At 44.5% G+C, this 24422-nt stretch overlaps 2 protein-coding genes across 5 annotated transcripts; one reads left to right on the top strand and one right to left on the bottom strand.

Annotated features, from left to right (window-relative positions):
• Nucleotides 1-982: 982 nt before the first annotated feature.
• Nucleotides 983-6150, top strand: hapln3 (hyaluronan and proteoglycan link protein 3). Of its 4 annotated transcripts, none has more exons than XM_042111193.1 (6): nucleotides 983-1031; nucleotides 1559-2003; nucleotides 2576-2744; nucleotides 3001-3372; nucleotides 4337-4639; nucleotides 4754-6149. In XM_042111193.1, exons 3-6 carry the CDS (start codon nucleotides 2594-2596, stop codon nucleotides 5038-5040), a joined length of 1113 nt encoding a protein of 370 aa, XP_041967127.1. In that variant the 5' UTR covers nucleotides 983-1031; nucleotides 1559-2003; nucleotides 2576-2593; the 3' UTR covers nucleotides 5041-6149. The 4 variants fall into 4 exon arrangements, with proteins under 4 accessions (XP_041967127.1, XP_041967125.1, XP_041967126.1 ...); XM_042111191.1 differs by lacking the exon at nucleotides 983-1031 and adding an exon at nucleotides 1090-1300; XM_042111192.1 differs by lacking the exon at nucleotides 983-1031 and adding an exon at nucleotides 1090-1286.
• Nucleotides 6151-7564: 1414 nt separating this feature from the next.
• acanb (aggrecan b) lies at nucleotides 7565-23398 on the bottom strand. Its single transcript, XM_042111282.1, has 19 exons — nucleotides 23193-23398; nucleotides 20049-20135; nucleotides 19038-19421; nucleotides 18384-18558; nucleotides 18016-18143; nucleotides 17534-17827; nucleotides 16939-17226; nucleotides 15279-15453; nucleotides 14934-15061; nucleotides 14468-14761; nucleotides 14211-14306; nucleotides 13773-14113; nucleotides 12935-13691; nucleotides 12312-12425; nucleotides 11942-12100; nucleotides 11378-11460; nucleotides 10807-10951; nucleotides 9301-9483; nucleotides 7565-9205 (listed from the first exon to the last, which is right to left on the bottom strand). Exons 2-19 carry the CDS (start codon nucleotides 20125-20127, stop codon nucleotides 9120-9122), a joined length of 3909 nt encoding a protein of 1302 aa, XP_041967216.1. The 5' UTR covers nucleotides 20128-20135; nucleotides 23193-23398; the 3' UTR covers nucleotides 7565-9119.
• Between the last annotated feature and the right edge of the window lie 1024 nt (nucleotides 23399-24422).

Below are 24422 nucleotides of genomic sequence, written 5' to 3' on the forward strand. Positions count from 1 at the left end.
CCCACCTTGGTCATCATGAGTAGAACCATTAGGAGTATCTTTGGACTAAAATATAGACTAGGCTCAAGTGAGTCAGCTACCTGAAGTTACTGCTGTTCTTGAGTCTGTAATTCTGCGTGTGTGGACAAACTAAACGAGTCCAGTCATGCCAGTGTCAGCTGACCCCAGTGTCCAACGGTTACTCTCAATGCCTCCATTGTCTCTCCTTATACATTCAATACTGGTGTCAGACCTAGAGGTAAATAGAGTCAGCACAACAGTGCATCGTGCAGACAGGTCTACAGATCGTAATTATTGAAACCCTATAGTAATTATACCATGCCCACAAACTTGGCTGTGGACTCGGAATTAATTCTTAATTTTGATGAAAAACAAAAGTAAAAGGTTATATCCGGGGCAAAGCCTACACATGATATTGAGCAACCTCATTCATTTTACATGCAGTGGCACTCGTTCTAAAAAGATGGACATTCCTCTACAATGAGCAAATGACAGGAAACATGCACATCTATACTTAAAGGCAATTAGGCCTATGGTACTCTATGGTTTACCTAAAAAGTGTACAGTGAATCCTGCACATTGATACTTTGAACAGCCTACTCTTTGTATCTTTCTACATAAAAATATTATTAGCTGTCAGTCTAACTGGATGGTCAATGGAAATATATTATTGACAAACCACCCTACACCCCATGATGTTCCTCTTCTAATGTTCCTCTCTGAGTTGGATACAAGGCGCACATAGGCCTGAATGCACCATAAAAAGTGACTGCATACTTTATTGAAAGTCCTGTGTTGCACACAGCTAAATAATGATTTATCTCTAGAGGAATTTAGTTCCTGCTCTCGCCCTCACCCATACCCACAACACTGGTATTCGTGTCCTCGGGCATGAGCTTTCATCTGTATCTTGGGAACGGACTCACACCGAGCTTCAAACAGCGCTAATGGGTCTGTGTCTGCTAGAAAAGCGTCTCTCATAGTGACGGAAAAACTGAAGGAATTCGACCAATTGAGAAGTGAAGAACAGGGTAGGCCTATACATTTACAGGAAGGAATTCTAGAAAGTTAACCTGACATCCTGCCCATTCCAAAGGCTGTGTAACAGCTTTTTCCGCGACGCTGAGTTGACAGAAAGGCACTTGAACCACTGCTGACAGATTGACACTTGAATCACTTGGGAGTAAAAACGACAAACAGCGATAGACTAACAAAAACAGCAGGTGTAGGGTCACAGACTCGTGTAGGAAACCGCGCGGATTTAAGGGGAGTTGACACTACTGCAGGTTCATAGTAGGATGTAGGTGGATGTAGGTGGAGGTGCGAATGAACACGCATGTAATATCGGGAGTACGTGGGCATGTGATAGAGTTCGGTAAACACTGAACATCTGCAGAGCTATCTATAGACTAGGCTTCCACTTTTCCGTCTTTTGCTCTGGAAAATTGACAGTCTCTAAGGATCTCCGAGGAAAAGTGGAATTTGTTTATCAGCTTTCCTCCAGCCGACTGTGTTATTGCAGTCCTCTTATGCGTATCCTTTCTGTGTTCTATTTCAGATCAACAACACCCTGTGACTTTATTGCAGCGCCAAAACAAGCGCCACAACAGGGGCTTTTGAAACTACAATCAAGGTTAAATGCACTCCATTTTTAAAGGTCTTCCGTCATTGTTTGGTTTGACCCACTGTTTTTATTGAGTAAACAATCAAAATCTTCTCATGAGCAAACCAAAGTTAAACACACTGCGGTACGCACGCGATGTTATCCCAACTAAGCGCAGACACCAGAAAAGCCACTTGAGCGTTTTCTCAGGAGATGGTACACCAGTGAAGTTCAAAGGGGATGCCTCTCTTAAATGACGTCACCCCTCGTAATTCATCAAAATATCAATGAAAAGGCGAGGAGGGTGGGCACAGTATTCTAGTCCATCACGCACATAAAGGAGCACTAAGGCAGCCGGAGGACGCCCTTCGTCGACTTGAGTTTGAGATTCTAAGAAACAGTGAGTAAATGTCTTTTATTACTAGAGAACTAGAGTTCTTACATCACATAATTATGTCCAGAGACATATGAACCCAAGCAAATTTACAATGTCGAGACCTCCTTGCCATTAAAGAAACTCATAAATACCTCTTTGTATTACTTGTGGTCCAGTCTTACAGTGATTCTTTTCGACGTGAAATGTCTATTTTGATTCTGAACTATTTTGGTTTGAAGGGGATTTTAATCCAACTTTTTAAAACTTATGCTTTGTTCCCTCGACGCGTGTAGCAGCAAATTTGTACAGAGCTTAACGTGATTGGAAATGATCACAGTCTGAAAGTTTCTGTGGCTTATTAATTGCTCTAAGATAGGCTACATTAAGTTACTGTTATGTCCTATCGATGTCTCCTCACCGAAATAAACACTTTCGAAATTTAGTGACACCATCTGTAATTCACTGCATCTGCGTTTGATTAAGTCAGCACTTTCTCTTGGTTGCTCAATTTTGTATGTGTTGACATTCATAAGGATAAAAACATCCAATCCAGATACAAATATTAACAAATGTTAATATCAATTTATGTGGTCCAGCCAGAGTCCCCACAGAAAATGTACCGGTATCGAGTTGAGAGGATGAACATGTGGATATCACGTCACCTGGTGGTCATTTGGCTTTACTTGCACTTCAGCGAAGCATCACCAAGATATTCCAACGGCTTCTTCTACCAAGACGCAATGAATGGGAACGGCAATGGAGAGAGTAGGCTACATATGATCATTTTGTTCAGTTGGCAACTGTAAGAGATCGTCTCATTTTTATCAAATACTTTAGCGGGGCTAAAATAGGTAATATTTGTTTAAGATGCCTTATATAAAAGTGTCATCAAGTGTTGCAACTGTCAGAATCAGTTAAACACAGTCAATGACAATAACTGCCCTATTAATGACAGGGAAGACGTCAAGGTCACCGATTCTTCATCAATTGCTGTGGGAATAATGTTGCTTCCATGTTGCAGTACACTTCAGCGGCGTGCGCCTTCATGTGGAGAGCCCGAGGTCGACGGTGGCGGCTGTTCAGGGCAGCAATGCCACTCTGCCCTGTCACTACCGGTATGAGCCGGAGATTCACACACCTCGTCGGACCAGGGTGAAGTGGTTTCGACTTTCTTCGACAGATGGCAGTCTGGAGGAGGACGTTATGGTGGCTATAGGCACGCGTCACCGGAGCTATGGTGGCTTTCGGGGGCGCGTGCGCCTCCGCCGAGAGGCCCCTGGGGACGCATCCCTAGTCATCAGTCCGCTAACCGTGGATGACACTGGCCTCTACCGCTGTGAAGTGATCGACGGACTAGAGGATGAGAGCGTTACCGTTGGGCTAGAATTCCGAGGTATCCCAAGTGATCAAACATCGTGTTTGTCCCACGACAAAATATAGGCGCCTATCTACATACGAGTAGTTTAGGCTATTGAAACTCTTTTGTACATTCAGCTCTGTAAACCATTAGTGAAATGACATATTTTTTCTGTTGTTATGCACTTTTTAAAGTATTGCGTTTACTTGGGTCAACAAATTATTATTTATTTTTTATATTTTTCATTTGTTGTAGGCTACCTTTATATTATCAGATGAAATCAGTTGAGAGCCATGGTCAGTGTTTACCTGGCTATATTGCGTCAGCTAGAGTATAAATAATACACTAAATGACACAGTGTATATACTGTAAAATATGACATAGACTACTTACGCTATGACACTAGAGCAGTGTTTCTCAAACTTTTTCAGACCAAGGACCACTTAATCAATAAAAAAAACCTCACTGACCACCTAGCTAAAAAAAAAAGAGTAGACCTACTTAAATAGTTACTTACACAATAGGCTTACTCCCTGAGCACTGAGCCACGTTGCTTATTTTCTGTGCACCTTGCTTGTGTCAGAGGATTCATATGATTTAAACCGGCATAACTTACATAGGCAGCGTTGCAGAACTGTTTGGATTTACATACATGTTGGTTCAATATGGCAAACAACTCATCTATATTATATTTTACCACGTCTGCTCGCGGACCACTTGGGATAGCTTGCGGACCACCAGTGGTCCCCGGACCTCACTTTGAGAAACACTGCACTAGAGGACAAAGAATACTTTGTAAAGAGTGTACCATAGACTGTTCTATGTAGACCTGCTAATCACAAGATCTGATTAGCAGGTCTAGCAGTACTATGGCTTGTTGCTGAAGAGCAGTGAGTTTGAGTTCTCTGTTCTCATTAATCTAGTAAACAGAAAACGACCACTGCTGTAATAAACTCTCCATGGCACAGGAAAAACTGACTGACTTGCCCTCTCCTCTCAGGGGTGGTGTTCCCTTATTACTCCTCCAGAGGGCGCTACCAGATGAATTTCCATGAGGCCAAGCGGGTGTGTGAGGAGCAGGGTGCAACACTGGCCACATTTGACCAGCTCTTTGCTGCCTGGGAAGAGGGGCTGGACTGGTGCAATGCAGGGTGGCTGGCGGATGGCACAGCCCAGTACCCCGTGTCCATACCAAGAGAGGCCTGCGGGGGCGCTCATCTGGCCCCTGGCCTCCGCAGCTACGGCCTGCGGCATCAACACCTTGACCATTTTGATGCCTTTTGCTTCACTGCCTCCCTCAAAGGTAACAGATAATTGCAGTCGTAGTGGATGGCAAAGGTCTATCCAGGTGACCTGATCACATGTTATTCAGTGGCAATAGCAGCCTGTGCTGTCTGACCCCTCTCTCTGACCCTAGGCACCGTGTACTTCCTGGAGCAGCCTCGGAGGGTGAACTTCACGGAGGCGGCGCAGGCCTGTCGGGATGCGGGCAGCGAGATGGCCAAGGTGGGCCAGCTGTACGCTGGCTGGAGGTTCCAGGGCCTGGACCGCTGTGACGCGGGCTGGCTCGCCGACGGGAGTGTGCGCTACCCGATCTCCAGACCCCGGGCCAACTGTGGCCCAGAGGAAGCTGGAGTGCGCACTTTTGGCTATCCTCCACGCCAGCAGAAGCACGGTGTTTACTGCTACATGCCCCACTGGTAAACATGGGCCGGTGCTACATGCCCCACTGGTAAACATGGGCCGGTGTTAATGTGCCCGCAGTGCAAACTACCACTCTGCAGTTCATCATTTGGTAGCTAAACTTTGCTGAATCCCTCAGGACATGACGCCAATGTAATACAACTTTTATTGAGACAAATTGTTTTTTGACAAATCATACTCGCTTTCTGACGATGCTAATGGCGCACCGGTCATTTAGAAATGGCTTAAGTAACTGTGACTCTTTTATGTTTGTTATTACATGATTATAATATTGGATCATTTAATGTTTATTATGTATTATGTAATTTTGTGTACAATTCCAAGCTCCCTGTTTAAATATAGATACACCTCAGCAGCCACAGCCATATTGTCCCAAAATGTCAGCATAATATATCTCTCTGCACAGGTTATCAGTGAAAAGAGGTTGGTGCACGCACACATCACCAAAATGATGATGTACGGATGACTTAATACTACCCAGCATATGATTATTTGAACTATTTCATAGATTTAGATTTGTAACAAGCAGGGGAGCGTATAATGTATGTATGCTAGCAGGGGAGCGTATAATGTATGTATGCTAGCAGGGGAGCGTATAATGTATGTATGCTAGCAGGGGAGCGTATAATGTGTGTATGCTAGCAGGGGAGCGTATAATGTATGTATGCTAGCATCCATCACTAGTATTTCTCTCAAATGTTTTTCTCCTTACTCACTACCTACACCACTTATATGTCTGCTCACTCACTATCTGGGTCACCTAAAGCTGTCACCTCGGTATTCTCTGTGGTGATACCCAGATTCAACCGCTTGCCACCTCAGGCTGGGTGGCACTCTGATGGTAAATGACTCAGAAGGTAGATTTTGAGTTGTGCTATTCCTGTAGTTAGGCTACTTTTGATATATATTACTGGGTATTCGTATGTTGTTGTTTTTAATGTTAATCAATGACTTGTGGTCTGTTATTCCTTGTCCGAAAATGGAAAATCTGGAAATAAAAGCCCACGAGTGTCTTACAAAGTCTTACAAATCACGGCATTAAGTAAGCATGTGTTGATAAAACTTGGTTGTTACGAAATAAATAATATTTTCCATCTTGAAAATAAATATTTTTTCCACAATTGGCTCGTTGGACACTTTATTAAAGGGACACCAGGCAACGTTTTTGTGTTAATTAATCATCTTTGTAAGTCGGTATATGGTTAAATGACTCATTACAGGTCGAATGAAGACTCTCTCGCCCGCCCCTACTGCCTGTAGGAAGAATATCCCGCTTGCAAGTTCGGTGTATCGTACCCGCTGACCTTCAGTCTCACAAAGTCTCAGACATCGCGAGAAGCAGGATCAGTTTACATCCTGTATCCCCAGCACAGAGGCAGGCTAACAAAACGCTAGCGATTGTTGCAAACGTGTGTATAATGGCAGAGCCGACGAAGAAGCAGCGAAAACCCTTGACGGAAGATGCAAAGAAAAGGAAAAGAGCTTCAGACCGAGCAAGGGCTCGCACACGTATCGACATGTACAGACGCTAGGGGAGCTTTGTAGAGAAAAAGCACTCAGGCTTGCCTGGTGTCCCTTTAAACTTAGAATTTTTTTAACTATATCATGCTGCATCTAAATACTCCAATGGAATATTCCAACGTTGCCAATAGGTGGCGACATTTTCAGTCAGGATCCCCATTGACCCCTGACAGATGACCAAGGGTCTTAGGAAGGAGAGGAGAAATGGATCTCCGATACATAACATGACCACCATAAGCACAAAACTGAACCCCTAAACAAGCGCCACTTTAGAAAGTTTAGGGGGTGTGTGAGAGAGAGAAAAGACAGGAGAGTTTTAACCTCCCCTCCCCCCAGCCTTCTGCAATGCAAACAGACATTTGATGATCCCTCTGAGCCCAAGACACGTCCTATTTACACCTGCTTACCAAACATAGGCACTGGATAGAGGAGGAGCATGAAAAGAGACTTGTGTTCCCGGCAGAGCCCGCTCCCCGCGCCAGACCTTGTGTCCCCCAGCAGAGCCCACTCCGCACGCCAGACCTGCATGAAGGCCCTACTGTACAGCATGAGAGGGACATTCATGCTGTTCTACATGCCAGGGGTAAAAATATACTAAATGGTGAATTTGTGTCCAAGGTTTCTGGGATGTGTCATCAGGTTGTTTATATATACTGTAGGGTGACGCACGTTGAATTTAAAAGGTCTTACTGTATCAAAGATACTCTTAATTGAATTAAAGTTTTTTTTACACTACAATATGCCAGCGATGCAAATTTGCTTATTTTTATAGGTAAATATTTAATCAGTACAGGAGTACTCTACTTCATTTGCTATTATTGAAACAACATCCAAAATGCATATACCGGTAAAGTGAAAATATATATGTATATATATATATATATATGTTTAAATAGAAGCATGCAGATTTTAGTATTTCAAAATCACAATCAAAATCATTAATCTACCAAATCTAGTTACCGAGCAAAAGATTGGTATTCAAACTTTTATTTGAGTTTTCGTCTCAAACCAGGTTCTTTCATCAGACATATAGGCACATATACAGCACATAGTGAATCACATTTGTAGTGTGCTTTAGAAGGACTGAACATACCTACCCTCATATGTACACACACACACACACACACACACACACACACACACACCTATGCATGCACAGCACGCATGCACCTCTTTGCACACTTACCCAGTACATTCTTATTTAGCTCCTATCAACGTACATTCTCTGAAACATGCATTTGGGTCTTAGCTAGTCAGCGATGGTAAAGTCAACAAGCAAGACATTATATCAATCTCAAGCACATATCTTTTTTTCCACCCCAGGATCATAAATTACCATGCTATTATACAATATATTTGGTGCCAAATATTTATTTCAGGGGTTAGACAGTGATGGTAATTTGACAATTATTAGACACCAATGTTTTGACATAATCTTTTTTCTACTGTACAGTCAAATGGGTAAAACAGCATGGATGGGCATTCTCTTGCCTTTTGATCTGTCACACAGGACCAAGAGATATTTCAAGGCTGAAGCATTCTCTCAAACTCTGGTTTGGACACAATAATCTTATTTGATCAATACTTCTGTTGGTTTGGTGAAATCTAGTCGGTAGTGTCAAATCTGCCTAGAAGGCCAAAATAGTGTGCATTATGTCATCAAGCATGGTTAAGTACCATCTCTCAGGCCAAAAGGCATTCACAGTAAATGTCAACCAGACAAAGGTCTCTTTTAGAGACGTGTCTTCTCCTTATAGAGAAAGAAACTACTTTATCACAACCAGGGATTGTTTTAACCATTTAACAGAAATGGATTTTAAAATGAAATAATATATCGGTAGTGTGGTTGTGGTCACTGGTAGTGGTGCAACTGAAGTGCTATGCACTACAAAGTGAAATCTGTAATCTCAGAAAATATATTAGATCTGACTATTCAGGAAAACTAAGTTACTGATCTGATTGACCACAACCTTAGTCGCTCCGTCTAAATGTAAGACAGGTAAGAAATGTGAGTCTTTTGCTGGATCCCAGTGGCTGAGCTAATGGGGAATTGTTTGTCTTTTTCTCAGGAAAAGATACTTGTACTCTCTGTGGTCCTGAGTAAAACAGAAAACAAAATACAAAAATATACTAAACTTTGCAAATTAAAAAAGAAACTATGAGCTTTTCATAATTACCAACTGTAGTCAAGGCAGCCTTTTGTCTTTGATGGCGTGTGCTACTGTAGGACTTGAGGAGTTACTTTCTCTCTCTAAATTAACACCAACTTCGGGTCTGTTTACAGAAGAACAGTTCACAAATTTAGCAAAAAATGTCTCATTGGAACTATAGCATTAGCAATCTTTCCTCAACTTACTCCTCTTTACAGTCAGAACAAAGTAACACTTTTAAATCCGATTAGCCAGGCAGACTACAAAACCAAATGTTTGACAATGTTTATATAAGCTGGGCAATCTCTCTTACGTGTGTTTGTTTTTGTCAGGCAAAAATGTCTTGTATAGAAATATTTTTTAACAACAGAATCCTTTTTTCCCTAATGTTAGTCTCTTCTGTCCTGTTTAGAGGTGTTTCCGCCATGTCCGACTGCTTGCCACTTTAGACTGCTGCTTCAGGGATCGTTTCCTCAGTCTGATGTTGGTACTACCTGGTGAGGATGTAACGAACACAAGCATCTTAAATATCACTCAGGTTTCAAACAGACAAAGCACTGATGAGCTCAGCTGAGAGGTAGAAACTCACTGCCTATACACTCCACTAGGGGATCCTCCCATCGGCCATCTGGCATGCAGCGCACCACAGACAGGTGGCGCTGTGTGAAGCCTTCGTTACACTGGTAACGCACGATGGAGTTGACAGGGTAGCGATTTTTGGGGGTGTCCATCAGTCTAGCATTCTCCACCTCAGGAGGCGAAGAGCACATGACTATATTGAGGGAGATACAAACAACACAACGTTAAAAGAGGACATATAGCTTACACACTGTATAGCTTATATAGCTTATAACATAGGGCATATACTGTAGCTTACACACTGTATAGCTTATATAGCTTATAACATAGGGCATATAGCTTACATAATGTATATAAAGCTTATATAGCTTATAACATAGGGCATATAGCTTACACACTGTATAGCTTATATAGCTTATAACATAGGGCATATAGCTTACACACTGTATAGCTTATATAGCTTATAACATAGGGCATATAGCTTACATACTTTATATATAGCTTATAAGGCTCATAACATAGGGCATATATCTTACATGCTGTATATATAGCTTATGTAAGGGATAATGTATTGTCCGCCGGTAATTATCAGAAAATAAGTCCCGACAGGGAGAGCAGAACCCCGACGTGGAGGAGTTTTGCTTCGACCTGCAGCGGAGGAGTTTTGCTTCGACCTGCAGCGGAGGGGTTTTGCTTCGACCTGAAGGGACTTATTTTCTGATAATTACCGGCGGACAATACATTATCCCGCTTATTACACAGCTACTTGCCAAAACGAGAAAAGAAACCTAACACAACGAATCTTTAAAAATGATTTTGCTACCGTTTTGTGTCTTCCGCTGATAAAATAAATAGTTCGGCACACAGATAGAACTTGACAGTTTCAGGTGTTGCGTGGCAACGTCTTACTAGCTTACTTTCCCTTTCAATGAAATTCCATTGCAATAAGCGAATGCAATTCTTGTCGTTCTTGCCGTCTTCAACCCATTGCCATTGACAGCGGTGATTATATACTTTGCCGGTGATTTATATAGATTTAACATAGGCCCGAACGTTGGGAAGGCCCATTCATGTGAATGGAACTTTCTGCAGCACTCTGAAGAGCCGTGTAATAAATATATTATAACATAGGGCATATAGCTTACATACTTTATATATAGCTTATAAGGCTCATAACATAGGGCATATAGCTTACATACCGTATATATAGCTTATAAGGCGCATAACATAGGGCATATAGCTTACATAGTGTATATATAGCTTATATATATATTATAACATAGGGCATATAGCTTACATACTGTATATATAGCTTATATACATTATAACATAGGGCATATAGCTTATATACTGTAACATAGATGTTCTGACACACCTTAATGACAATGAGCAGCCATATCATCACTCTTGTCTATAGATTAGAGAATATATATATAGTGGGGAAGGTTTGAGCACTGACCTGGTCCACTCTTGTCTATAGATTAGAGAATATATATATAGTGGGGAAGATACTGACCTGGTCCACTCTTGCAGGTGAAAGGCAGGTGGTAGTTGCAGGGAACGTCGTTCCACTGGCCGTTCTCGTGCCAGATCATCACCACGCAGTCCTCTCCAGCGTTGAAGTAGTTATCAGGCTGATTTGGTCTCCAGTTCTCGAAGCTCTGTCAAATAAGGCATTATCAACATATTTGTTTCAAAGATAAAAAAAAAAACTTTGATGAATTTTTTTTGATGAATGATCAGGGATGGGCTAAATACATCAGAATGTATTTTAAAATAAAATGTCAAATACCCTTTTTAAGCTGGACAGTGTTAGAGAGCAACAGCTTTTTTCTGCCTATGAGACATGCCATTAACCTAGAAACAGTCAACGGATCAACTATGCTGACCTGCCTGTTAAATCTCATAGCCTAAATACTGTATCAGAGATGTACTCAAAAAGTCATAACTGAACTTGTCAAGTGGAGACAAGTCGCTTATATCATCAGTGCATGCCCAGACTGCTTGATATTGCACTGTGTAACGCTGTTGATCTGAAGGATCATGACCCTTTGAGTTGGTTTTTAAGTGCAGCCTGGAGTACTTACCATCGGAGTCCCGTCCGTCCACCTGAACTCGTTCTGTACGTCCTTGTCGTTGAGTCCGATCCACTGATAGTCCTGCGCATTGGCTGGGCAGCAGAGACAAGGACAGGTAAGCTCAAGCACCTCCCTGTGCACGCAGGTACACACTACACACACACACTATGCACTACACATACACTATACACACTACACACTACACACACACACACACTACACACTACACACTACATACTACACACACACACTACACACCACACACACACTACACACACACACTACACACTACACACACACACTATACACAGACAATATACACACACACACACACACACACACACACTACACACTACACACTACATACTACACACACACACTACACACCACACACACACTACACACACACACACACACTACACACTACACACACACACTACACACTACACATACACTATACACACACACTACACACTACAGTATACACACACACACACACACACACTACACACTACACACACACTATGCACGCAGGTACACCAAATAATAGTGTCCACTTGGTAGCCTACTCACAGTTGACAAACTCCTGCTCCTCTGGGGTGGTGATGCTGACCAGGTGGGAGTTGAGCTCCTGACAGCGCTGCTCAGCGCTGCCCCAGGTCTCGCGCTCCGAGAAGTGAAGGTAGCAGCTCCCCATGAACTCCTCCCAGCCCTGCTCACAGCCCTGCGTTGCTGTGGGAACCACCAAAGACAAGTGGCTAGAGTGAGAGCCAAGTGATGTGCTACGTTTGAGGTATCTTGACACAGCTGTACAAAGCAGCTCATACCTTTTGGTCCCTTGGCCAGCAAATTAAATAATATATCAATTCAATCAACATATTCAATAATAAATTACACACAATGGCTTTCTTGTTTTTTTGTTTTTAAATTGAATATGACTCACGTGTGGCGCAGTCATCTCCTGTCTGTCCTGGAGGACACTGGCATACAGCGATGCCATCCTGGACTGAGCATGACCCAGAGCCACAGGGGTTGGGCGCGCAAGGATCAGCATCACCTAGAACAGCACGATAGCGCCAAGGTATGGGACAATCAATACAAGGGTTACCCTATTACTGTAAATAAAACAATATATTCATTTAGTTGTCCTCAGTATTTCACACACACACACACACACACACACACACACACACACACACACATTCATTCAGTTGTCCTCAGTATATTTGGTCCACTCCAGCGCATGATGTCTTAAGCTGAATGTACTTTTTAAGTTTGCTAGTTTGGCATATAGCAGTTGCAAAGGAACGCACAGATATACTTCATATAACAATGTGTTTGAAATACAGTACCATGAATGAGTTTTTATTATATTTTTTTTGTTATATTTAAAAACTTAGAAATTCATGGTTGAAGTCATGTATTGCACTACAGTAAATCTTTATTCATAAGCAGATTTACTGGAGTGCCTTCATGAACTTAAATTATGTGTGTAATGTTTGATCATGTGTGTAATGTTAAATTATGTGTGTAATGTTTGAGGAAAAAGGAATATCGGGACGTCACCATCTTCAACAGCCGGCTCCTCCACAACGGCTGGCGTCTGCAGTGGCACGGAGGAGGCAGTGGTGATGCTGGACACAGTGGTGGTGCTGACCCTGTCACTGACCACGCCGCTGGGGCTGGTGGTGCTGCCAGGGGACTCTGTGGTGAGGTCAGCCCATGTTGTTGGGAACACGTCTGGCTCTATCGTCGAAGTCGTAGTGGGCATCACCTCTGCGTCATGACCGCTCTCGTGCCCATGCGGTCCTCTTCCACTCATGAACTCCCCCGCGTACTGCTCGTGGGTGTAGCCAGGGGGCAGCTCCGCCCCGCTGGCCTCCACTGACCCCTGACCCTGCTCCTCCGTCTCCCTGGGATGCTCCGTCACCTCAAACACTTCGTTCTCCCTCAGGACGACTCCGTCGGGGCGATGAGAGACGCCGGACGGGAAGCCTGACAGGAAGCCGGACGGATACGCCGAGCCGAAGCCGCTGGCATCGCCCGAGCCCACGGGCCGGACGCCGGACACCTCCTGCTCCTCCTGACCACTCCCCGTCAGCTGAATCAGCCTGTGGTCCACGAAGGTCAGATCTGGGAAGCCGGAGGCAGAGCCACTGCTGCTGCTGACGTCGCCGCTAAGGAACCCGGAACCGCTGACGTCCGAGGGTCCCCTGCCCAGCTCCTGCTCCGCTCTCGTAGGGGTGACGGACTGGTCGACCAGCTCCCTGTCAATCAGCACGACCATGGAGTCTCCGCTCTCCTCTCCACTCTGCTCTCCGCTCTCCTCTCCACTCTGCTCTCCGCTCATCAAGGACTCCTCCACGTACTGCTTGAAGGGGTAGCCAGGGGGCAGCTCCCTGACCATGGAGTCTCCGCTCTCCTCTCCACTCTCCTCTCCGCTCTCCTCTCCACTCTGCTCTCCGCTCTCCTCCTCCGTCCCTGAGATCTCTCCGGAGGCCGCGGGGAGTGTGATGGTGCTGCCCTCCGTGGCCTCTTCAGGAAGGCCGGACGCAGAGCCCTGTCCAGAGAGCTGCTCTCCGCTGCCCTGGAGGATCACCGTGAGGCCAGATCCATCAACACCTGAGCCGGACTCCACTCCGCTTGGCCTGCCGCTGCCCGATACTTCCCCCGAGCCATCAGTGGACTCCTCCCCAGAGCCAGAGCCAGAAACGTCCACGAACATCGGAGAGATGGTGGGACGCACTGGTGGAGGACAAGGGACACATGCATGAGGGCAGATAAGTATGTTTGCAGTGTACTTTTAGTGATCCAGATACAAGACTGAGTTTATGCACTGTACCAGGCCTCAGAAGATCTGTGATTACGGTCATGTTCCACTCCGAAACCATGTGAGTTGTGTCCACTATGCCCTCGGAGATCAGCATGGACAGGTCAGCTACAAAGGCAAAATCCAACCAGTGTCACAAAAATGTAAACCAATCATTTAAATTAACTGTAATAAGAAAAATAAACAACATACATGGCATATTTCATGACACCTTGTAGGGTTTGTAAAATGTGATGTCATTTCCTGTTGGTCCACTCTAGTGGCCGTACCTCTGTAGCAGTAGGCGTCGTATCTGGCGTAGGGGCTGGGAAAGCCAGCCTGGCCAGGGTACACATGGACGGTGTGAACCCCGACTCGCCCTCCTCCGCAGTTCTGCCTCGGGTTGCGGATGGGATAGCGGACGCTGCGGTCAGACAGCCAGCCGGGGTGGCAGCTGTCCATGCCCTGGCTCCACGCCGCGTACAACTCCCCCGTGGAGGCCAGCGTAGCGTTCTGCCTCCTGCAGTAAGACTGAGCCTGGTAGTAGGTGAGGCCGGCCAGAGTGCTGACGTGGAAGAGCTTCCCTGAGAAGAGAGGGATGAGAGAAAAGAGAGATGAGAGAAGAGAGAGATGAGAGAAGAGAGAGATGAGAGAAAGAGCCAAACATAAGTTGGAGTATTGAGAGTCACAGTGGCTGTCCTCAGCTGGACAAGACTGGGCTTCCCAGTACGAGATGAGGTGACCAGTGCTGCTCACCCCTCAGCTGCTCCATGTGGCAGTAGACGTCGTAGTGCTCCCTGGCGTCCTTAAGGCCATATGAGCGAACACCAGGCTGCTGCTCTTGGTCTCCAGAGCATTTGGCTCGTGGATTTACAATAGGATACCTGAACACAGAGCACATTAGTGTTATATCACACACAAACAAGATCCTTCTGTAGGCATGCTATGTGAAAACACTGATTGATTAGCAGTACAACTGCACTCCATCTCTGATAAGCCGACTTGTTGATAAAATGTCAATAATAAACATGGTATTTATGATTCTTGGATTTGGGGAGTACACAAACATACACAAACAGTGTCCAGTGTTGTGTGACTGACCTGACTGTCTGGTCACTGAGCCAGCCGGCAGCGCAGTGATGGAAGCCTGCCTCGTAGGCCGCCTGGAGCTGCTGGGGGCTGGCGATGTCTGCGCCCTGACTGTGGCAAGCCAGCTGGGCATCCACGAAGGTCAGAGCATAACGCCTGGAGCCAGAACGGTAGTGAAACACCACACCTGGAGAGAGAGAGAGAGAGAGACAGAGAGAGAGTGAGAGAGACACACAGAGACAGAGAAAGAGACAGAGACAGAGAGAGACAGACAGAGAGAGAGAGAGAAAGATTTTTTTAAGCTGGAAATATTGTTTCATGACTCTCATCAGTTCACTTGGTTTCCCATCATCCCCCAGCAGACTCACTGTCACTGTGTTCACATCTCTTATAGTCAATAGTTCACATTTCTTATAGTCAATAGTTCACATCTCTTATAGTCAATAGTTCACATTTCTTATAGTCAATAGTTCACATCTCTTATAGTCAATAGTTCACATTTCTTATAGTCAATAGCTCAAGCTCTAATAGTCAATAGCTCAAGCTCTTATAGTCAATAGCTCAAGCTCTTATAGTCAATAGTTCACATTTCTTATAGTCAATAGCTCAAGCTCTTATAGTCAATAGTTCACATTTCTTTTAGTCAATAGTTCACATTTCTATAGTCAATAGCTCAAGCTCTTATAGCAGAGACTTTCTAATGAGGAGACACAGCACTCAAAAAATCCTCCATAGAAATGCACGGGGCTAGTTTGTAACGCCAATATGGTTGCTCTTGGGTGCTCCTTGTTGGTGCCCCCCCCAATCCCAATCCTCCCCCACCTTTCTTATGCAGCCCTTGCCACTTAATCTACTAAACCCCTCTTCTCCTGCACTTTTTACCCCCCCATAAATGCACAAATAGGCTGACACCAGACATAATTTCACTGCATTTCTTACTTCCAGTAACTATATGCATGTGACAATAAACTTCCTTGTAGCCTTGTATCCTTGTATACATTAAGCCAAACATGTGGTGTGATATAAATACATTGAGCCAATCATATGGTGTGTTGTGAAGATATCTTGCCAATCTTGTGAACTCGCCGCTGGAGCAAGATTGGTGTCGTGAAGCCTTGCGCACGCGCATTTCTGCCGAAACGGATGCCCGATGAGTGCCCAAAAAGCGTTGCAATATGGCCGCCGATTGGAGGTACTTGCCTAAAAGGACTTTGCTTATAGTCAATAGCTCAAGCTCTTATAGTCAGTAGTTCAAGCTCTTATAGTCAATAGCTCAAGTTCTTATAGTCAATAGCTCACATTTCTTATAGTCAATAGCTCAAGTTCTTATAGTCAATAGCTCACATTTCTTATAGTCAATAGTTCACATTTCTTATAGTCAATAGTTCAAGTTCTTATAGTCAATAGTTCAAGTTCTTATAGTCAGTTTCAGTGCTACCATAGTCAATGTGTGCTACCATTTTACACCACTTGTCACCACATCATTAAGGTATCATGACTCCTATCAGGTTTAATAAATGTAACGACCGGACCACTGACCATGTCCAGCAGGTTGATGGTACACCGATGCCAAAACCATGATCTCAACACTATATGTGCTTGTCTTAAAAAACAAGTCTTGGCTTTCAAAAGTAACCTCATCACCTCACGACACGCGGCTAATGTCACTAACCTGCCGTGTGGTTCTCCTTGGGCCGCTCTATGGCCGTGTCTGGCCGGGCGGTAGCCGCCATGATGGCCTCCTCCGTGACAGGGCTGATGGAGGTGCTGGTGGTGGAGGGGAAGGGCAGGGGCACCTCGGTAGGCTCCTGGGCTCGGACCTCGCCCTCGGTGGTGGAGTGGGCGGGGTAGAGCGCAGGGCTGATGGTGACGGTGCCCACGCTAAAGTGTCCCTCGGTGGTGCTCCACTCGGGCTCTGGGAACGGAGAGGGTGAAGCCGACACCACCTCCTCCACCCGCTCTGCAGGAGATACAGGAACGCAGTTTATACACAACTACACCCACAACTACACCCAGGCACGTATCACACAGGTTTATACACAACTAAACCCAGGCAAGTATTACACAGTTTATACACAACTAAACCCAGGCAAGTATTACACAGTTTATACACAACTAAACCCAGGCAAGGTCATACAGATCAATAGAGCTCTTGGGTTTACTCTCAAAATGAACCCAGGTCCGATGTCGAATACCATTTTAAAGACATGGCACGTAAAGTTACTGTATTTGCCTGCCAGACTGGATTGCTACAAAACTGGATTTACCTTCAAAGCAGATGGCATCGTATCGAGAGTCAGGATAGGGGTAGCCGGTCTGGTTGGGGTACAGGTACACAGTGCGGACTCCCAGAAGCCCACCCCCACATTGAGGACGTGCGATGTTGATTGGGTAGCGCACACTTCTGTCGCCCAACCAGCCTGCGTTGCAGACATCCATACCACCCTGCCAGGCCAGATAGAGCTCCCCAGTGGTTGCCAGTCGGGCTCCCAGGTTGGTGCATTGGTCAATCGCCTCCATGAAGGTGAACTTCTCAACAGACATGGAATAGAAAACCTTGCCTAGACACAGGGAATCACAAAGAGAACATGGAGGTAAATATACACAGACACAGACACATAGGCTATGCTATGGTTATGGTTATGGTTATGGTTATGGGATTTGGCAGACGCCTTTGTCCAAAGCGAGACACATAGGTTATGTAACACTTTATGTTCAAATGCGTAAATGTGTGTGCACTGTGAAATACCTGACATCTTCTCTGCAAAGCAGTACACATCATAAGTCTCATTGACATCTCTCACGCCATAGGTGCGGACACCAGGGAAGTCCTCTTTGTCCCCAAAACATCCCTCCCGGGGCTCATGGATCGGATACCTGGGGTATTATGGGTATTCTTAGTGCCTGGGGTATTATGGGTATTATCAGTATTCTTAGTGCCTGGGGTATTATCATTAGTTTTAGTGCCTGGGTTTATGTTTACCCCATGCTGTTAGGGCACTTGATATGCCAGATGCATGTGAATTCTACAAATAGATTATTATAACAGATACATTTACGAAGTCCCTTGTTGATGCTGATACATGGCATGCTGTATACTGTTTAGATCAACGCTACCTGACTGTTTGGTCAGCCAACCAACCAGCGTCACACTGGTGGAAGCCATCGTCGTAGGCGGCCTGGAGCTGAGCAGGGGTAGCGATAACAGCACTGTTCTGGACGCAGGCAGCCTTGGCCTTCTCAAACGTCAGTGTGTAGCGGGTGGAGATGGCTCGGTAGTGGAACACAATCCCTTCAGACAAGGCAAGAAGGAAAAACATTAGGTGCCAGTTTCTCAGAATCAAGTTGCCATGCGTATGCTCTCATATGCCCTTGCCATGCGTATGCTCTCATATGTCACAGCAAAAGCTGAACAAATACAATAAAGGCCTATTCTATATCCTGTAACTGTCTATTTAATGAGCAAATACAATAAGGGCCTATTCTATATAACTGTCTATTTAATGAGCAAATACAATAAGGGCCTATTCTATATAACTGTCTATTTAATGAGCAAATACAATAAAGGCATATTCTATATACTGTAACTGTCTATTTAATGAGCAAATACAATAAGGGCCTATTCTATATAACTGTCTATTTAATGAGCAAAGACAATAAAGACATATTCTATATACTGTAACCGTCTATTTAATGACTAAATACAATAAGGGCCTATTCTATATAACCGTCTATTTAATGATGGTGATTTGTTTTCTCTTCTTCTTGTACCTTGAACCTGGACGTCAACAGAGTCATAGTTATCCTCGATGCCGTGCATGACCTCACAGCGATAGGAGCCGGAGTCCGACGAGCGCAGCTCGGTCATCTCCATGGTGACATCGGTGGGGATGGAGGGGTAGTTGATGAGGTGGACACGATCCAGGTAGTCGGTCTCCACCCTGACCTGGCCATCAGAGGCCACCAAGACGAGGGACACCTTGCCCTTGTAGATGTAGCTCCACTTGATGCGGTGGGCGAGGGGGGCGATGGTGGGCGCGCCGGGGTCGGGAACGGTGTTGTCCTGGAAGTAGCAGGGCATCACCACCTTCGCCCCCATCAGAGGGCGCAGCGGCTTCTCCACGGGAATGCTGACGCTCAGCGTGCTGTCCACGTCTGCAGAGCAAGAGAGCCGCTATGAGCATCAACACAGCAGTTATTGACCACTACTGACCGCTATGAGCATCAACACAGCAGTTACTGACTACTACTGACCGCTGTGAGCATCAACACTCACACAGCAGTTACTGACCCTTACTGACCGCTATGAGCATCAACACAGCAGTTACTGACCACTACTGACCGCTATGAGCATCAACACTCACACAGCAGTTACTGACCACTACTGACCCCTATGAGCATCAACACAGCAGTTACTGACCACTACTGACCGCTATGAGCATCAACACTCACACAATAGTTACTGACCGCTATGAGCACCAACACAGCAGTTACTGACCCCTACTGACCACTATAAGCATCAACACTCACACAGCAGTTACTGACCACTACTGACCACTATGAGCATCAACACTAACACAATAGTTACTGACCACTATGAGCATCAACACTCACACAATAGTTACTGTTAACATGTCGCTCTGTGGCTGTACTGTTATCTAACACAATAGACAACTTCAGAAGTAAAGGCATTTGTCAAATATTGATTTTAATCTTGGCAATCTATTTTGCTCTTTTGAATAAAGGGAATGCTTTATTGATCTAGACCCTGTTTTCTCTTACCTCCGTCAGAGAAGTCTCCAAAGGTTGGAGTTGCTGAGATGACATGTAAACATGCACACAGAAGAAGCAAGGTTGTCATGATTTAGCCTGCAGGAAAAGAGGAACAGGTATTGGTTTAATGTGTACAGGTATGGGTTTAATGTGTACAGGTGTGGGTTTAATGTGTACAAGTTGAAATAATGCATGAAAAAGTGCAACTTTAATTTGTTAAAGGTGAAGGATGATTACTAAAGCCCTCAGTGACTTTACACTGGGTAGTTTAGTGATTTGAATTTGAAGTCTTCTCAAACACTTTCTTAGAACATTTACTTTTCAGATTCTAATTCACACACACACACACACACACACACACACACACACACACACACACACACACACACACACACACACACAAAGGCCCTCTGTTTTTAGAACAGGAAATGTGTTCAGCCTACAAAACAGACTTGAAGCTTTTTCTGAGGTCCAGGGGTAGTGATAGAATCCCCTCACGCTTCATGTGTTTGTCCAGTGTGTTTTAAAGTGGAAAGCTTCCATCTGTGGCTACATTCCAAAGATAGTGCCCCCCTCTGTGTGCCATTTACTACTGTACCTACTGGCTGTGGCCCAGCTGTGTGTGTTTGTGTGTGTGTGTGTGTGTGTGTGTGTGTGTGTGTGTGTGTGTACCTGCACATGAGAGTTAACCCTCTGGGGCCCACAGCCACACTACCCGTTAGATGATTAGAACCTAAAATTCTGTTCTACAAGACAAAATACCCTTTAAATATGCCGGCAGATGTAGGTCCAATATTCTGACATAATGCATCTCTTCCTTTGTTTTGTTTTTGTCTGCATCATATCTGCCTCAATAAGTGCTCATCTTTAATCATTTTTTACTTAGCTATCTATGTGTACTTTCTAATAGAAATGCCTGAGGCATTGTGTGTGGGATATTTGTTTAATGTCATCTGGCTAACCCCTTGAATTTCTATTATGTCAGAGTATCTTCTGAGCTCGGTGTGAATGTTGTCGCTTGTGTGGCTTCAGGCTGTCTATCTTCAGCCAAAACTGCCTAATCAGCAACTACACAAGACTATTAACAAATACAGAGCATGTTTCTCTGGCACATTTGCTCTCTCTCTCTCTCTCTCTCTCTCTCACACACACACACACACACAGACACACACACACACACACACACACACACCCACACACAAAGGTGTAGAAATGTCACATTCTCCACCCTCCTGTGCTCCACCCTGCTGTGAAAAACAGGGCAAATAGAAGATATCTGTTGAGGAGGATTATTTCTGCTTCTCTGTCATCTGTATCCTTGTGCACATTCATTCATACTTGTTTTAATCTGAGATGAATCTTCTGACTGAATCCAGTTCATTGGCAGAACATCCTGTAGTGTATAGAGCATTGTAGAATGTCAGGTTTGGATCCCATCCAGATAAAACATTCAAATGGGTGAGTCAGAAAGTCCCTAAACGAGGGCCATGTCAGACAACACAGCTCAGTGTAGCCAATCAAATGAGCTCCCTGGGCCGCCAGCGAGTGGGCCCATGTCTTGCCGAGGTGCATCATTTGAAAAAGGCCTCTAAACGGCCGCCACAGTATGGCCATTCAGCTGCTGTGCCATGTTCCATTCCTGTACGGTATGAGCCAATAAGCAGGGGTCTGTTGGCGCTGTGGTCGGCGCGCATGGACCCGGAGTCTGCACAGCGGCCAATGTAAACAGAGCTGCGTAAGCCAGCAGAGGCCCTCACCCACTGGTCCTCTGGAGACCCACGGCAACAGAACAGTGTCCACATTCAAACGTACGGACAAGCGTGCATATGTGCGCGCACACGCACACCCATACACCCAACACACACACACACACACATATGCACTCACACTCACATGCATGCACACACACACACACACACATGCTCACCCCAACAACACACACATGCATGAATACATGTACATACACACATACACACATGCAAATAGACACATTCACATGTACAGTGGCCAAGTGGGAGCAGGAGCAGCACAACGCTGCAGTCATGTGGTTGGGCTTGTTAATGCAGCTGGCAACAGGTAAACAGCTCCTATTTACACACATCTGCATTCAGGAGAGACAAGCCCGTTGATAAGGATGGGGCTGGGACAGAGCTACTACAGTAAGACAGAGATGAGATGAGAAATGAGTGAGATGAGAAATGAGAGAGAATGAGAAATGAGTGAGAGAGTGAGTCTGAGTGAGTCAGAGACAAAGAAACCATAGAGACACAGGAAACGCATGCTGTACTATTGCAATACTGTATATTATGAGTATGTGCATCCAGAGAGATGCGGTATTGACGCAAACACCCCTGACATGCAGAGATGCAGGTATTTGACGTAGACATACAGTATTGTATGCCATATGACATGTCCTTCCTCTAGTAGACATTTTGTATACCATATGACATGTCCTTCCTCTAGTAGACATATTTTATGCCATATGACATGTCCTTCCAGTAGTAACATATTGTATACCATATGACATGTCCTTCCTCTGTCAGTGGTTGCTTCATTGTTTTTGTTGTGTTTTATAAAAACACTGGATTACCATGATACCATTTTATTCATTTGGTTTTTACATGCCCATTGTATTTTCTTTTCACAGATAACTGATGATGTTAAACATACTTTCTGCTGCAATTTAATAAACTTTAATAACTATACTTTACAATAAAATTGGCCCTCATCATTATTATTAATTCGGTTCAGGAGCAATAAGGTCACCTAAATGCAAACAGTTAAACACAGAGTAAACTACAGTCACAGAGAGATTGCATTCAAATTACTCTCTTTGTTGGAAATAGACTTGTTCTGTTTTACCTGTCTCAAATGAACCATCACAAATCTGATATGAGCACTGATACCACTCATTACAATAATCTGGTCACTGCTCACCATAATCTACGCCTAGAATAATAGAATTACCTCTGTTCCATAATCTGGTCATAGAAGTGTTGCAAACAAATAAATATAAAATATTTATCTATTATTTTACAGTTTACTATTAAATATACACATGCACTTTCCTAATGTACAGTTTCATCTTGTTTTACGATTACAGTCTCACAATAATGCATCGCTCATCTGGATTGCATTCAAATGCTGAGTTACCTTGATATGAGAGGGGGCAGCTCCACAGGACCAGGAGATCTTTTTTAAAAGGTCTTGAGAGATTTTAAACTGTTGGGTCCAGTAGCTTCTTGGTCACAGTCCTGTCCTCTGCTGTGGTTACTCTACGTGGGCACTGGTCAAGAGGAGCTGTGTGTGTGGGTGTTTCAGCAGTCTGATTCCTGGTCTTCCTGGGACTGCCTGCTTCTCCTGTGCACACTGGGAGCAGAAAGAAGTTCTGTTCAACCTGGACACAAGTTTTTGCGGGCAAGTAGCAGAGAGGGAGTGAGAAGTTGAGAGAGAGAGAGAGAGAGAGAGAGAGAGAGAGAGAGAGAGAAGGAGGGATGGAGGCCACAGCTTTCTCCCCTTGCCAACAGAATGAGGTCATACCTTGACCATACAGTAGATTTCACAATTTTAAAAAGAAACAGTTGTCCATGATGAATATTTTGGCAATAGTTGTTGACAGATAAATTAAGCGTCTAATAATCAAATGACATCTTCTGTATATTTAAAGCAACCACTCACTTCTGTTCCATGCATGCTCAGATTCCATATATCCATTCACAGCATCAGGGCAATGATTCTATATATCTCATTCACAACACTCAGTTGCAGTTACAGGACTGTGAAACGGTAAGCTTTGGGCTGAGAGGGTCAGACTGAGTCAGAGGTGACAGTTGGGCTGAGAAATGAACTATGGCCCAGACCTGCATGTAGCAACGAGATATATGTGACCAGTTCAGCTCAACTATGGCTCAGACCTGCATGTAGCAACGAGATATATGTGACCAGTTCAGCTCAACTATGGCTCAGACCTGCATGTACAGTAGCAACGAGATATATGTGACCAGTTCAGCTCAACTATGGCTCAGCAGCAGGCATCCATCCAGCAACCTGGCAGCAGAACACCAGCTGTTACTGAACATCCATCAGAACACACTTAGACAGACCACTGCAGAAGAGGTCACCTTGATTCAATGTTTTTTTTAGTAGAGAAAACATTTAGCCACACAATTATAATGAATTTAAAATAACAAAATGGCATTCTATTGTACGTAAATCAGTTAACATTCCTAATAATATGGCCTTGATCAAAATAAACTCAATTCCTGAAATCACATGCAGACATAACAACAGCAACTATGAGTTTAAATTTAGCCTCCAAATGGTGACCCTGTGGAGGATGAAACACACTGTGAAAGTACCAGGATTTCCTGACAGACACCAGGC

This window comes from Alosa sapidissima, chromosome 11, assembly GCF_018492685.1.
Source record: "Alosa sapidissima isolate fAloSap1 chromosome 11, fAloSap1.pri, whole genome shotgun sequence".
Taxonomy (NCBI): domain Eukaryota; kingdom Metazoa; phylum Chordata; class Actinopteri; order Clupeiformes; family Clupeidae; genus Alosa; species Alosa sapidissima.

Bases quoted from the DNA above. Each gene is read 5' to 3' on its own strand.
- acanb (XM_042111282.1), bottom strand. From the start codon at position 20,127: ATGACAACCTTGCTTCTTCTGTGTGCATGTTTACATGTCATCTCAGCA. The intron at 12,426-12,934 runs GTGACGTCCCGA...GTGCTGTTCTAG, and splicing joins GGAGCCGGCTGTTGAAGATG to GTGATGCTGATCCTTGCGCG. The intron at 9,484-10,806 runs GTCAGTATCTTC...CCCTCAATATAG, and splicing joins CACCTGCAAGAGTGGACCAG to TCATGTGCTCTTCGCCTCCT.
- hapln3 (XM_042111193.1), top strand. From the start codon at position 2,594: ATGTACCGGTATCGAGTTGAGAGGATGAACATGTGGATATCACGTCAC. The intron at 3,373-4,336 runs GTATCCCAAGTG...CTCTCCTCTCAG, and splicing joins CGTTGGGCTAGAATTCCGAG to GGGTGGTGTTCCCTTATTAC. The intron at 4,640-4,753 runs GTAACAGATAAT...CTCTGACCCTAG, and splicing joins CTTCACTGCCTCCCTCAAAG to GCACCGTGTACTTCCTGGAG.